Here is a 12,227-nt window from a genome sequence, read left to right as displayed (position 1 = left end):
CAGGGAACCCTTGAGTGGTCCCATTTGTCTTTGGGGTGGAGGCTGGCTGGAAGACACAAAGTAAAGTGGAGAAGAGTAGGTAGGTCAACATGAGCCTGGAGAGGTTGGAGGGCAGATCACACAGGACCCACCAGGCTGAGAAACACTTTCCTGGGGACATAGGAAGCCACAGACAGGGAGTGACGTGATCGCCGCCCACTCCCACCTGCTACGATGAAGGCAGCCCTCTGACTATGTCTGCACGCATTTTCAAAATACGGTTTGGACTGTTGCTTGTAAAAAAAAAAATTGCAATACCAATACCTGTTCACTGTTGAAATTTTGGTAAGTATAAAATAGCACATTAAGAAAAATTAAAAATCACCTGTTTATCTTACCACTACTATTAACATTTGGTTATTTGCTTATAGTCCATTTTCTGTGCGTGCATTATATATGTAACAAAAACAAGATTACATTCTGCCCAATGATTTGTAGACTGCTTTTTAAAAAAACATATCTTGAACATCTTCCTCACCATTAAGTATTTTTCTGCATCATTATTTTTAATGACTGTGGGTAAGTGTCACATGCAAGTACCCTAATTTCTTTAGCCATTCCCTTATTGTTGGGCACATATGTGTCCAGTTTTTTGCTTGTATAAGTAAGGGACTGTGTGCTTTCTTACAGATGTGTTCACTTTCCTGATTATTTCCTAGATGCACAGAAGTGGAATTGCTTGGTCAAAGGGCCACATGTGATGTTTAGCCTTTTCAATATTTCCAGAAGACTGTCAGTTTACACACCCACCAAACAGGGCATGAGAGGGCCTCTTTTCTTCACATCCTCACCAGCAGTGGGAATTATCATTAAAAAAATCTTTGCCAAGTTAATAGGCAAGAAATGGCATCTCAATTTAATTTGCATTTCTTTGATTACAAGAACAGTTGAACGTCTTTTTGTGTTGGCCGTTTTTACACTGTGGCTTTGTATGTTCACGTTCACATCCTTTCAGTAACTCCTTTGTGCCTGCGTGTCTCCTGCAAGGCAGGACAGGGCCCTCCAGCTTAGAGGGGCAGCGGTTAGATCAGGGGCTCTGGACCACGTATTGTCTTACCTTGTGACCTCGGGTGAGTAACCGTGCCTCTGAGCCTCATTTTGCTCCATCTGTAAATCGGGAGGTGATGCCTGCCACCCAGGCTGGTTGGGAGGATTAAATAGGATGTAGTTGAGCACTTTGCTGAATTCCAGCATGAATGGGCGCTGCTGTAGGGCTGAAAGCTGCACACCCTAAGGTCCGCACGTGTGAGCTGCCTGTACCTGGTGTGGGTGATGCAGCCCCCACCGTCCACTCCCCTGAGGGGCGGGGCCCCAGAGGAATCGCCCTGAACCAGGATCCCTGACGGTTGGGTGCTCTCAAGGTCCTCCCTGCCACCCCGACCTCGGTTTCCCCACTCATGACCTCAGGACAGGGATTTCAGCACTGCCCTCCCTCCTGTTGCTCGCTGCCCCAGCAGGAGCCATCTGCCCTGCCCTGGCATTTGGGAGGTGGCTGAAGGGCCAGGCTGTGGCTCCCACCCTAGGGGGCATCTCTAAGTACCTCGCATTAAAGGAAAGAGAGGCTCCTTTTTAGTGTTGGAGGAGAAGTCCCTACACGCCAGTCCTGGAGGGGCCTTCTTGGAGGAGGGTTTCTCTAGCAGGAGTCTGGGGTGTGTTCCCGCTTCTGGGTGTGAGAGGTGTCTGGTGAGGCTGGGGAGCGCATGGGGGCCCCAGGCTTGTTCCTGGCCCGGTTGGGATGGAGCTGTGGGCCTGAGTGACCCCCTCCTCCTGCGCCTGAAACACAGCACCCGGAAGGTGAAATGCTGACTTGCCATGTTGGTCTGCGTAACCTTGACCAGCTCTGTGCTTGGCAGAAAGGAGTGGAGTACGAGGTTGCAAAGGTGCCAGGGGCGGGGCCTGAGGAAAGCAGCTCCCCCTCACCATGCCAGGCCTCCCCTGCTGGCCAGAAAGGCTGGGTGTGTGTAGGAGTAGGGTGAAAGGATGGTTTGACTACAGCTGTGGGCTTGGTTCAGAAGAGAGCCAGGGCCATTCCTGGGAGGCAGGCTGGGGAGAGGGGGAAGCTGGTCTGGGGCCTGGGACTCAAGGTGGAGTTCCTTACGTGCCACACACCATGCACTGCGTGTAGCTCAGCACACACCGGGCACTTCAGGGGAGTGGCCCAGGGCTCCCTGGGGTGACTCAACTCAGCTGAGAGGTTGCTGCCTCCCAGGCCTGCGTGTTCACGCCAGGCTCCCTGCCCTGCCTTGCTCTGTGCCAGGCCCAGCTCCTTTCACATTCGAAGCACCCCACACCACTCCCACTCCATGGCCTTTGCACCCAGCTCCCTGGGCAAGACTGCCACTCCCAGGGAGTCCCGACTGCCCTGCGATGCCCAGCCAGCTGCCTCCCCACCCCCTCGGCCCGGGCTGGGTACAGAGTGGGGGTGCCCGGCACAAGCTGACTGGGGGCGAGCTGCCCAGCGTTCCTGTCTGAGTGGTAATTGAAGCCATTAGCGCGCCAGCCTCTCCCTCGCCGGGTAATGGCAGGAAAAGCTCTTCTCACTCCGCACTCTTGAGGCTGAATCACTCCCCCTCCAACCCGCCTGCCGCCGCCACTGAGACAGGGAATCTGACATTTTCCCTCGCGAGGGAGGGGGAGCCAAGGGGGAGGGGAGGCAGGCCTTGCTTCCCAGCCTTTCCCTCCAGGAGGTGGGGGAGCCAGGAGGGTCTTGGAGCTCAGTCTGGAGGGTCGGGATCTGCCTGGGCCAGTGGGTTCCAGCCGGGAGGTACCGTGGTCAGAAAAGCCTGGAGGATGCCAGACAGCAGAGGTGTGGCCTGGGCCCTGATGACTTGGGCAGGTTCTGGAAGGGCCTAGGAGAAGGGGAAGGGGGAGAGGGGGAGGGAGGAGGAAGAAGGCCAAGGAGCAGAGATGAGCCATTTCTGACTTGCCTTGGAGGGCTTGGCTCTGCGGACTCAGAGTGCAAGAGGCAGCATTTGCTGTGGTCATGGATACCGCAGACAACACGCACCGGTGTTGTGGCGTGTGTGCCCTGTGTGCTGTCTGGAAGGCGCTGTGTGTGAGGTGTGTGATGTGGTATTGCACTCATGGGCTGTGTGTGCCTTACGGGTCGTATAGAAAACAGGGGCTCTGCATCCAACTGTGTGTATGCACGCGTGTGCTTGTGCGTACACGCATCAGGCGGTGTGGTGTGCACAGCAGGTGGCGTACGTCATGCCGTGTGTGCATCAGACAGTGTTTATACGGGGTGCGGGCTGAACAGCAGGTGGTGTGCACCTTATGGGCTGTTGTGTACAGCGGGGGAGGGGTAGGCAGCAAGCAGCCTGGGCTGAGTGTGTGCAGTGAGTCTGGTGCTGCAGGAGGCCAGAGATGTGGGACTCATGGCCTCCAGGACCCCACAGGGTCCCTGCTCAAGGCTGGTGGTTGGCCAGGGCAGCTAGACAGAGATGGACCTGGGACAGAGTGGTCAGCCTGAGCTGTTCTCAGTGCCTGAGAAACTATCCTTCAGCAGGCCGGAGGGAGGGGGCACCAGAGAGGGATCCTACCCAGACCTTGGGACTCTCTCCTCCTCGTCTCCTCCTGGCACTGAGCCCCGGCTCCTTTCACCTGTTCCCACCTGGCCTTGGTGTCTGCTGACTGCCCAGGACCACACCACTCGGGCCACAGAGGCCCAGGAATCCAGGTGCCCACGTGGCGCGCCTGGTCTTGCCCTCTTCGTGGGGCATAGGCCCTGGGGGAGGCCTGCTGTCAGGCCTCTGGGGTAGTGACTGGCGGTGGGAGGCGGGCAGTCAGTGCTGGGCCTGGACCCCCAGGCTCGGTAGTGGTTTTGACCCTGGTCTGGGGACTGTGGGATGATGAGGCCCTCTTGAGCCCCGTGCCAAGCCCCTTTGAACATGAGGACTGATGACAGCATGGACCCTGTCCTGCCATCCTGGGCTGGCTGCACCTGGAGCACGGCCAGCACAGAAGCTCGTGTTTTCAGGGTGGGTGGACGTTTCCCCAGGGGGTCAGCTCTCCCTGCCCCATCCTCCTCCCTGTCCCTGGCCCAGGCCTGACTAGGGGGTGGGGTGTTTGAGGAAAGAGCTGTCACAGGCAGAGGACGACCATGCCCCTTTCCTGTTGCCTGCATACGGGACCAGGTAACTGGCTTGTTTTGAGGAAGCTGGGCCCGTCATCTCCCTGATTTACATCCACAGAAGACATAGAAAGGGCCCCTCGAACCTAACACCTAGGACCCAGGCCAGCTTCTGCCCTTCCCTCGCCACTGAGGTGTGACCTAAGTGCTTCTGGCCCCGTGACCATGGGATCTGTGACCTGTCCCTCCAGCCCCGCTGTGAACTGTAGTCACATTCAGGACCACACAGATACGAGGCTCTGCAGCCATTCCCTGGAGAGATCGGAGCCCCAGACGTAGGGGTGGGAGAGGTGTCAGTAGGTGGGCATTGCCAGGAAGGTCTTGAAGATCTAGGGAAGAGACCTAGAGAAGACTCTAGATTTCTTGGTACCTGGGTTCCCCCACTGTTTTTCTAGTTCTGATCTATCTTCAGGGGGCCCACGTGGACCCCCTTCTGAATGGTTCCTCCTGTGGGGTGGGCAGTAGGCCTGCCTCTTCTTAGCCACAGACACTGGAGGCCTTCCCTGTGCCCAGCCTGCCCCTCCCACCCCTGCAGGGCCCTGCTGTGTGCGTGGCCCTCTTGCCTACACCCCTTGTCCCAGCCTCAGGACCATGGCGGAACCAGCAGCTCTGGGAACAGCTAGCCAGCTTGGAGGTTTTAAATGCCCCTGTGTGTGCACATACTCCACCCCTGATGAGGTGTCCCCTGCCTCTGGTTGCCAGGGGAGAGAGGATTTTAATCAGGGGAATGCCTGATAAAAGGCGTGCTTCAGAAAGGTCCCTAAGGGTGCAGAGGCGGGTACCGGAAGACCAGTGAGAGGTCAGGGCAGCGGCCCAGGCAAGAGGTGGCAGTGGCCCAAACCCAGGCAGTTGGGTAGAGGAGGAAGGGAGACTGGGTTCCATGCACTTTAGAAAGCTTGCCTGGCCACCTGTGGGACTGGGGAGGCGGGTGACTCGGGGTTGCTGGCTCTGGGCCAGGTAGATGGCAGTGCTGTTTGATAAGGTTCAGGTCTGAGAAGAGGACCCGTTTGAGGGGCAAGTTGATGAGTCCACGTAGAAATCTGTTGTAGCAGGTGTGTGTAGGCATCCTGGGGAAGGGTGTCAAGGAGGCCTTGTTCAGATCTTGCCTGGCACTGCAAGGAACAGCTGGAGAGAGAGGGGAGAGAAATGGCAAGTCTTAGGGAGCCAGAAGACAGGAAGCGGGCCCGGATGGAGCCCCAGACGCTAGGTCTTCCTATAGGGATGAGTCCCTGGAAGTCAAGAGAAAAGAATCTGAAGGAGCAGGGAGGGGTGCTGTCGAGAGGTCGAGCAAGATGACTGCTGAGACGTGGCCTCTGAACTTAGCTCCATGGAGTCATGGTTGACCTTGGTGAGCACGCTGACGTCAAGCCATGGGGGTAGCAGCTAGGTTGCAGGGACCTGAAGAGCAAGAGGGAGGTTCTCAGTTGTCTGGAGGGCCCGGGCCGGAACCTAGCAAGGGTAAAGGGACCCAGAGAAGGGTCCTGGAGTAGGACTGAGGTGGGGACCCCAGGAGGAGGGTTCAGCATGGGTCAGACCCCAGAAGCTGGAATGTGGAGGGTGCAGACCTGGGGCCAGCCCCCGGGGTCCCCTGGTGGTGTGCGGCTGGGAGGCCTCACCAGCCAGGTTGAGTAGAGCCCTGGGAGGCGCCAGGGAAGTCCTGGGGAGGAGGGGATTGGGAGGGGGAGGCCTCGCGCCTGCTTGGCTGTTCTCGGCAGCGACAGGCCCCAAACAGCTCAGATTCAAAAACAAAACAGGCTTTTAAGATGCCAAGTTTGATGAAATCTGAGTGCTGGAAGAGGTGGGAGTTTTCTCTTAGAAAAAGCTGAAAATGAAGACTGAAAGCTGCGAAGGGAGCCCAAGGCTCCCCAGGCCTCCCTGGCTGCCTGGCTGCCTGGGGGAGGGGTGGGGCTCTGGAAAGGGTGGGGGCCCGCAGGTCCGAGGGGCCCTTCCCGCTTGCTCTGGGGTGTCCTGACCTTGACCTTGTCAAGGATGGGGCTGCCTCAGGGACAAGGCCTGAGGCGACCTTGGCTCCCTTAAGAGTGCCGGCGGGCTGGGGGAACCAGCGGCCTCGCTACCCACCAGGTCCCCTCATGCATCTCCCCACGTCTGCAGTTCCCGGCTCCGGCCCCACAGGCGTCTCCAGGGGACTCGCCACGTCAGCATCCGTGTTGCTCTGCATGTCTGCACATGTGTGTTTCCGCGCCTCTGCATGCACCCCCACTGGCTCTGCTTGCGTGCGTCTGTTTCCACAGGTGCTTGTCACTGCAGGTGCCCCTCCGCACGCACATGGAGGTTTCTATTTTTGCACCTGTCTCTTTCTCCATGTATCTCTCTGTGGGGCCCTGGCTGTGCACAGATCTAGGTGTCTGCGTTCAGCGACGAGGTGAGGCCAGGCCCAACACTCAGGCACACCGGGAAGGGGGTCAGGCCTACAGACGGTGCCACCCCAGGCAGCCGGTGTAAGTTGTGTGTGTGTGTGTGTGTGCGCGCGCGCCTGCGTGCGCACAGAGACGCCAGGAAGCTGGGTAAACACGAGTGAGGAGTTCCTGCTGACAGACGGTGCCACCCGCTCCGGGACCCCGCGAGGCGTCTCCATCTGTCCACCTCCCTGGTGCAGCCCCCTCCCTCTGGCCCAGACTCCGCCTCAGGCATCCTGGGCTGAGCTGGACAAAGAGACCTGTGTGTTTGGTAGGGGGCAGCAGCAGCCTCCCTCCCCCAGTCACTGCTGCTAGCCTAGGCTGATCCCCTGTCCACCCCCACCCTAGCCTCATCCATCAGGCCTTAGCTCCAGCCAGCCTCACCTTCCCACTGTCTCCCCACCCTCCCCCAGCCTTTACTCAGGCAGCCCCTCCCTCCCCTCCCCCAAAAGCTCTCCCCAGCCACTCATGCTCAAGTGTTTCCTACTCCTGCCTTTCCCTCCTCCTTCAGGAAGCCACCAAGATAGCACTGGCCCAACTGCATTGCTGCTGTGGGGACCTCAGCCAAGCTTTTGTCCCTCTCTGAGCCATCGGCTCCCAACACCCACCCCTCAGCCCCCACACCCTGTCACCTTCCTCTGCCCAGTGAGGATGGCAGAGAAGAAGTCAGGGTTTCCACTGCAGTATCTAAAGACCAGCGTATGCACACGTGTGTCCCCAACCCAGGTACACAGATCTGTGTGGGCACACCCTGGGAATGTGTGCACCCTAACTGTGCTTGCAGGCAGAATCCACAGAGAGCTGTAGAGGCTCCCCAGTACCTCTGAGGTCCACTAAAGTCCCCACGGGTTTTTCTTTGCTTTGCGGGGACCCTTTTATCAGAGGATGGACCGACCTTTGCCCAGAGGGACGCACTGCAAAAACCTGGCCAGGGGGCAGGTGTGGAGACCTCCCCGCTCTGTGCGCACTCAGGGGTCGTCGATTGAGCGGGAAGGAAGCTGGGCTCCCTAGAGTTGGGGAGTAGGGTCTTGAGAAGGGGTGCTGTGACCTAACCCAGGAGGGGACGGGAGGGGCCGCAGCGTCTCGGACCGCGGATGCGCGCCCAGCTTGGACTCACAAGCGCCGCCTTTCCGCCGCGGCGCCGGCTCTCCGCCGTTGCCATGGTTACCAGGCGGTCTGGAGTGGGGAGGGACCCTTCCTCCCGCGGCGCTGCGCCGCCCCGCTGCCCTCAGGATGGGTTTTAAGCGGACTCGGCGTGACCAGTACGTCCTGGTGTTGGAACGTGAGTGCTTGCCGGCGGGTGGCCGTGTGTGGGGCAGTCGTGTTCGTTTTGCGGAAATAAAAAGCCGCGGCGTGTGTGTAGGGATCTGCGGTGGAGCGCCCAGCCAGAGGCCCAGCCGGCAGAGGGCGTGATATGGGAGCAGGATGGTGGCTGGCTCCCCCAGGGTCGTCCCGATCCCAGTGCCCACACCCTGCCCAATGTGGGGTCACACCACCTGGTCTCATCCCAGCCCCACCTCGACTTAACTCTGTGACCTTGGGCGGGTTCCTGGATCTCTCTGCGCCTCCATTTGCTCATATACTTTACATAGTTTCAGTAAAGATTAGATCAGTTTGCAAGGCGTTTTAACGCATTACCTGGAACTAGGAAGTGCTCCATAAACCTGACCTTTATCCCTCTACCTGGGCCTCTGTGTTCCCCGTTGTCGATGGGTTTGGAGTGATCATGCGACGCCAGCTTGAGGAATTTGCCCTGGTCCTAGCCTGAGTGGTTCAGGGTACAGTGACCCCAAGCTCCTGCGGTTCAGGGTACAGGGGTTATGTGAAGAGGATAAACGTGACAGTCTAATGGTGGGTCAGTTTACACCAGCCTGCTCAGTACTCAGCTTGGCCAGACGGGCACAGGCGTCAGTAAGCGACTGCTGTCCTTGGCTATGTTCCTGGGGGTGGGGGGGGAGCTGCACCAAGTGAGTGTGGAAGGAAGAGCCAACAGCAGGTCATTCCTGAAGGGCTGGAGTCCTCCTGTGAGACACGCTTCCCCCACCAAGGTGCAGAACTGCAGCCTTCCGACTTGTGCCTGGAAGCCTAGTTGGCACAAGGGACTGGCTTTTGGGTCCCGCTGTTTTATGGACTCTTCACACATGCCGGTTTTAGGCTCTGGCGGCTATGCCTGAGGGATGATCTGAGCCAAGGACGGAGCCATTGAGGGCACAGTAATTGAGGGAGGAAAATTAATTGTCCTTAATTTGGCATGATCCCAAAGACTTTTCCCGTGTTAGGAATTCAGAGTACATTCCCAGGACACAGGGCTGCAGATGTATGTTCTTCTTCCCTTCTCCTTGATCAGCACCTTGTGGGTAGAGATGGAGGCCAGCTGACTCCTGGGCCCTAACTCTGGCAGGCCCTGCCCCTGCTTCCCTCTCCACTGCTCAGGAGGGCTGAGCAGGTAGAATTGAGGCCTGGGAAGAAATAGACTGGTGCCCCAGTGGGCTGGGATGGCTCCAGCAGCCCTGAGTATCCCCCGGCTATTGGGGAGTTCAGGGAGGGTGGAAGTGGACGGAGCCCCACCTGGGCCTTCCTGGAAAAGCTAGTGGCGGCAGGACCAAGGGAAGCTGTTTCCCTGCTTGGCATATCCCAAGTCCTGCTTTCATTTCTATCCTCCCTTTTCTTGCCACAGCTAACATTTTCCTTTTAAAAATCAGAGCTAAAAGTCTGGACACTGTGGGATCATATTTACAGCCAAACAGACGCTGGGTTCATGTTTGGAGTTTATAGGGCTGCAGGTGGGAAGGTGTCCTGCCAGCTACCTAGAGAAGCTGGGGAGGTGACTCCTACTGGTCCCCAGCCCGAGACCCCACCCATTCTCCTGATAGCGCCACAGTCCCGTAGGGATGCCCCAGGCAGCTGGAGCCTTGGCAGAGCCCCCCCTGGGGTGTGGCAGCAGAGAGAGAAATGTCTTGCTCTTGCCTGCTGGGGCTCCTCCAACTTCCTCTCCTGCCGGCCCACCAGTTACTCCCCCTGGGTCTCTGGGGAGATCAGCCCTGCCAACCTCTACCTTCCTACTTTCCGAGGATGCCACTTGGCTTTTCCCTGGCATGGGAGCTGACCTCGGCAAACATCCCCACACCCTTGAACTGGGCCTGCGGGAGGGAGATGGGTGTAGTGCTGGCCTCCCCCTCCACGGGGCCCCACTCCCCTATCAGGAGACTGACAAAGGACAGGGTTCCCGTTCCCCCACTGGGTTTGCAGCCTGGCATCCACACTGGTGGAGAGGCTCTGCCAAATTGCCACACTAACTCTGTGGTTTGCTCCTGGCAGGGGGCGCTGCCTCTCACCAGACCAGGACAGGAAGGGGGCCCCAGGCCCAAGTCTTGGTACTTGCCTGCCCCGGTGGCCCAGCCGTCGCTATTATGATAATGTCAGCCAGTAGTCCTGGGGTTCAGGTTCTTTGTCTGATACTTTGCAGCACCTTATGTGCATCATTAGATGTAGTCTTCACGACTTTATAAGGAGGGCACTTGAACCTTGTTAATAGATAAAAATGGATAAAGGGAGAGGATTAGTAACACTCCTAGGTCGCAGAGCTAGTTAGTGATGGAGGCGGGGAGCTCTTCTTGGTCTGCACTTGTCCAGAGTCTGTGTTCAGCCCCATGTGCTCCCAAGTGGGGAGTGCGCAGCCTGGCCCCCGTCCGGGCCCCTCAGGGCTGATGCAGGAGTCCATGTGCAGTGACAGCAGGGGTGTGCTACTGCAGTCCCTGCCTGTTGCTCCTGTGGGTGTGACTCCTCTGTGAGCCCCCAGCCCCTGGCAAGCTGGGAGAAAGCAGCCAAGGAGTTTTGCCTCCCTCATCGACTTTTTGATGTCCTCACAGGGCTTTTTTTTTTTTTAATCTCTTCAGCCTCCACATGCTCAGACCTGGTCCCCAGGCCTGACCATGGCCTCCAGGGTCAGGACTGAGTAAGGAAGGAGGTTCAGGGTGGGGACCCGGGGTCGGAGACGGGTCGTTGGTAAGGCAAGGGGTGCCCAGAGTCAGGGCCAGATCCCAGGCTGTGACATGGGGCTCTGCCCCATGGTGGAGCTGAAGGCTGGGTGCAGGCAGCGGAAAGGACACTACACATGCACACAAGAGGGTGGGGACTGGATGGCACAGGGAGCCTTTGGGCTGAGTTGTGGCTGGTGATGCCACTGTGGGGGCCATGGGCCCCCTCCAGCCCAGTGTCACGAAGCACTTTCTTCTGTGGCTAGGAGAGGCTCAGAACCATTTTCCCAGGGCCTGGAGAGCTAAGTACTCATGTCTGCAGTCTGAGGCCTACTTCTCAGACCTGTAATCCTCTGACAGGACAGGGTGGGCCCCCTGGCAGCTCGCTGGCCCTGTGAAGGGCAGGGCTGGACAGTGGGGCTCCGGACTCTGGTTCCTCACGTCAGGGCAGGCTTCGTACTTAGAATGCAGAGAAGAGAGGAGCCAAGGGTCGCAGCTACCCTGGGAATCAAGACAGTCCCATTGGGCAGGCAGTGCCAGCCCTAACGTGCACCTTTGCTTTCTGTCTGCAGAGGAACAGCTGCCCCTTGGGTTCCCCTCCATCGACATGGGGCCTCAGCTGAAGGTGGTGGAGAAGGCCCGCACAGCCACCATGCTGTGTGCAGCAGGCGGGAATCCAGACCCTGAGATCTCTTGGTTCAAGGACTTCCTCCCTGTGGACCCCGCCGCAAGCAACGGCAGAATCAAGCAACTGCGTTCAGGTGAGCAGAGGGCAAGGGTCGAGGGGCCGCGCAGACTTAAGGAAAGGTGCTGGACCAGACCCCAGCGCGTCCCTCTTGGGCCTGGGAGCTATGGGAGGCCTCGACCTGGGTTGACTTTCCAGGGCTGATCAGAGGGCACCTGGTGGGTGCGCCAGATACTACTGTACGCCCACCTGACGTGCCCAGGAAGAGAGCTTGGCAGCGAATCATCGGCGATTCTTTCACCTTCCCGGGACTGTCTGACTCCAGACTTTAGTCCACCTCTGCACCTGGAGGCACGAGTGTCTTTCCCAGCCTGTGTTGGGCTCTGCGAAGGTGCTCTGTGGGCATTCATCCTCTGCCTTCCCTGGAGCCCAGCCTGAGAGGGGGGCCTGGATGGTGTTTCTCTGTGCTTCTCCGGACGGCAGGGAAAAAGGCCAAAGATGTCTGATTCATCAGGCTTCCAAAGGCTGGACCTCAGAGGCTTGCAGCCAGGGGGATGTTCAGCCATCCTTTGGCCACCAGGGCCACCTGTCTCCTCTGGACGTCTCAGTCGAGCCAGCTTGGAGCCCTGCGAGCAAGGATGCTGCCTTGAAACTGGGCGGGAGGTGTCGCCCCGTCGATCGATCTGCCTGCGAGGCTCCCGCCAGGATAATTGATTCCGTTTTTGTGGGAAGGGAGCCTTGGAATCAGCTTGGCTGCAGCTCTGCGTCTGCCGCCAGTGCGGGCTGGGCTGGTCAACCTCAGTCCAGGAGCCCTCCTGCTAGCTGTGGGATGGTGGGCTCGGGCCGGATGACCAGCACCAACCATACCCATCAGCTGTGGTGTCACCTCCGCAAAGGAGGTCATGACCTTGCCCCTCTCAGGGCCTTGCCGGCTATCGAGGTGTCCTGCCACTCCCTGGGGTGCCAGTCCCTCCACA

At 58.6% G+C, this 12,227-nt stretch overlaps 1 protein-coding gene across 5 annotated transcripts in view; it reads left to right on the top strand.

Moving 5' to 3' along the window:
• The window catches only part of PTPRF (protein tyrosine phosphatase receptor type F), an 83,438-nt gene that overhangs the window by 24,036 nt on the left and 47,175 nt on the right, over positions 1-12,227 (top strand). For all 5 annotated transcript variants that reach the window (XM_065914759.1, XM_065914780.1, XM_065914772.1 and 2 more), the window contains one exon: positions 11,138-11,326. In XM_065914759.1, coding sequence (XP_065770831.1) covers positions 11,138-11,326 — 189 coding nt within the window. The remainder of the gene's footprint in view (positions 1-11,137; positions 11,327-12,227) is intronic.

This window comes from Muntiacus reevesi, chromosome 1 (assembly GCF_963930625.1).
Source record: "Muntiacus reevesi chromosome 1, mMunRee1.1, whole genome shotgun sequence".
Taxonomy (NCBI): Eukaryota; Metazoa; Chordata; class Mammalia; order Artiodactyla; family Cervidae; genus Muntiacus; species Muntiacus reevesi.
Note: the sequence above shows the minus strand (reverse complement) of the source record. Positions and strands in the feature narration are given on the sequence as shown.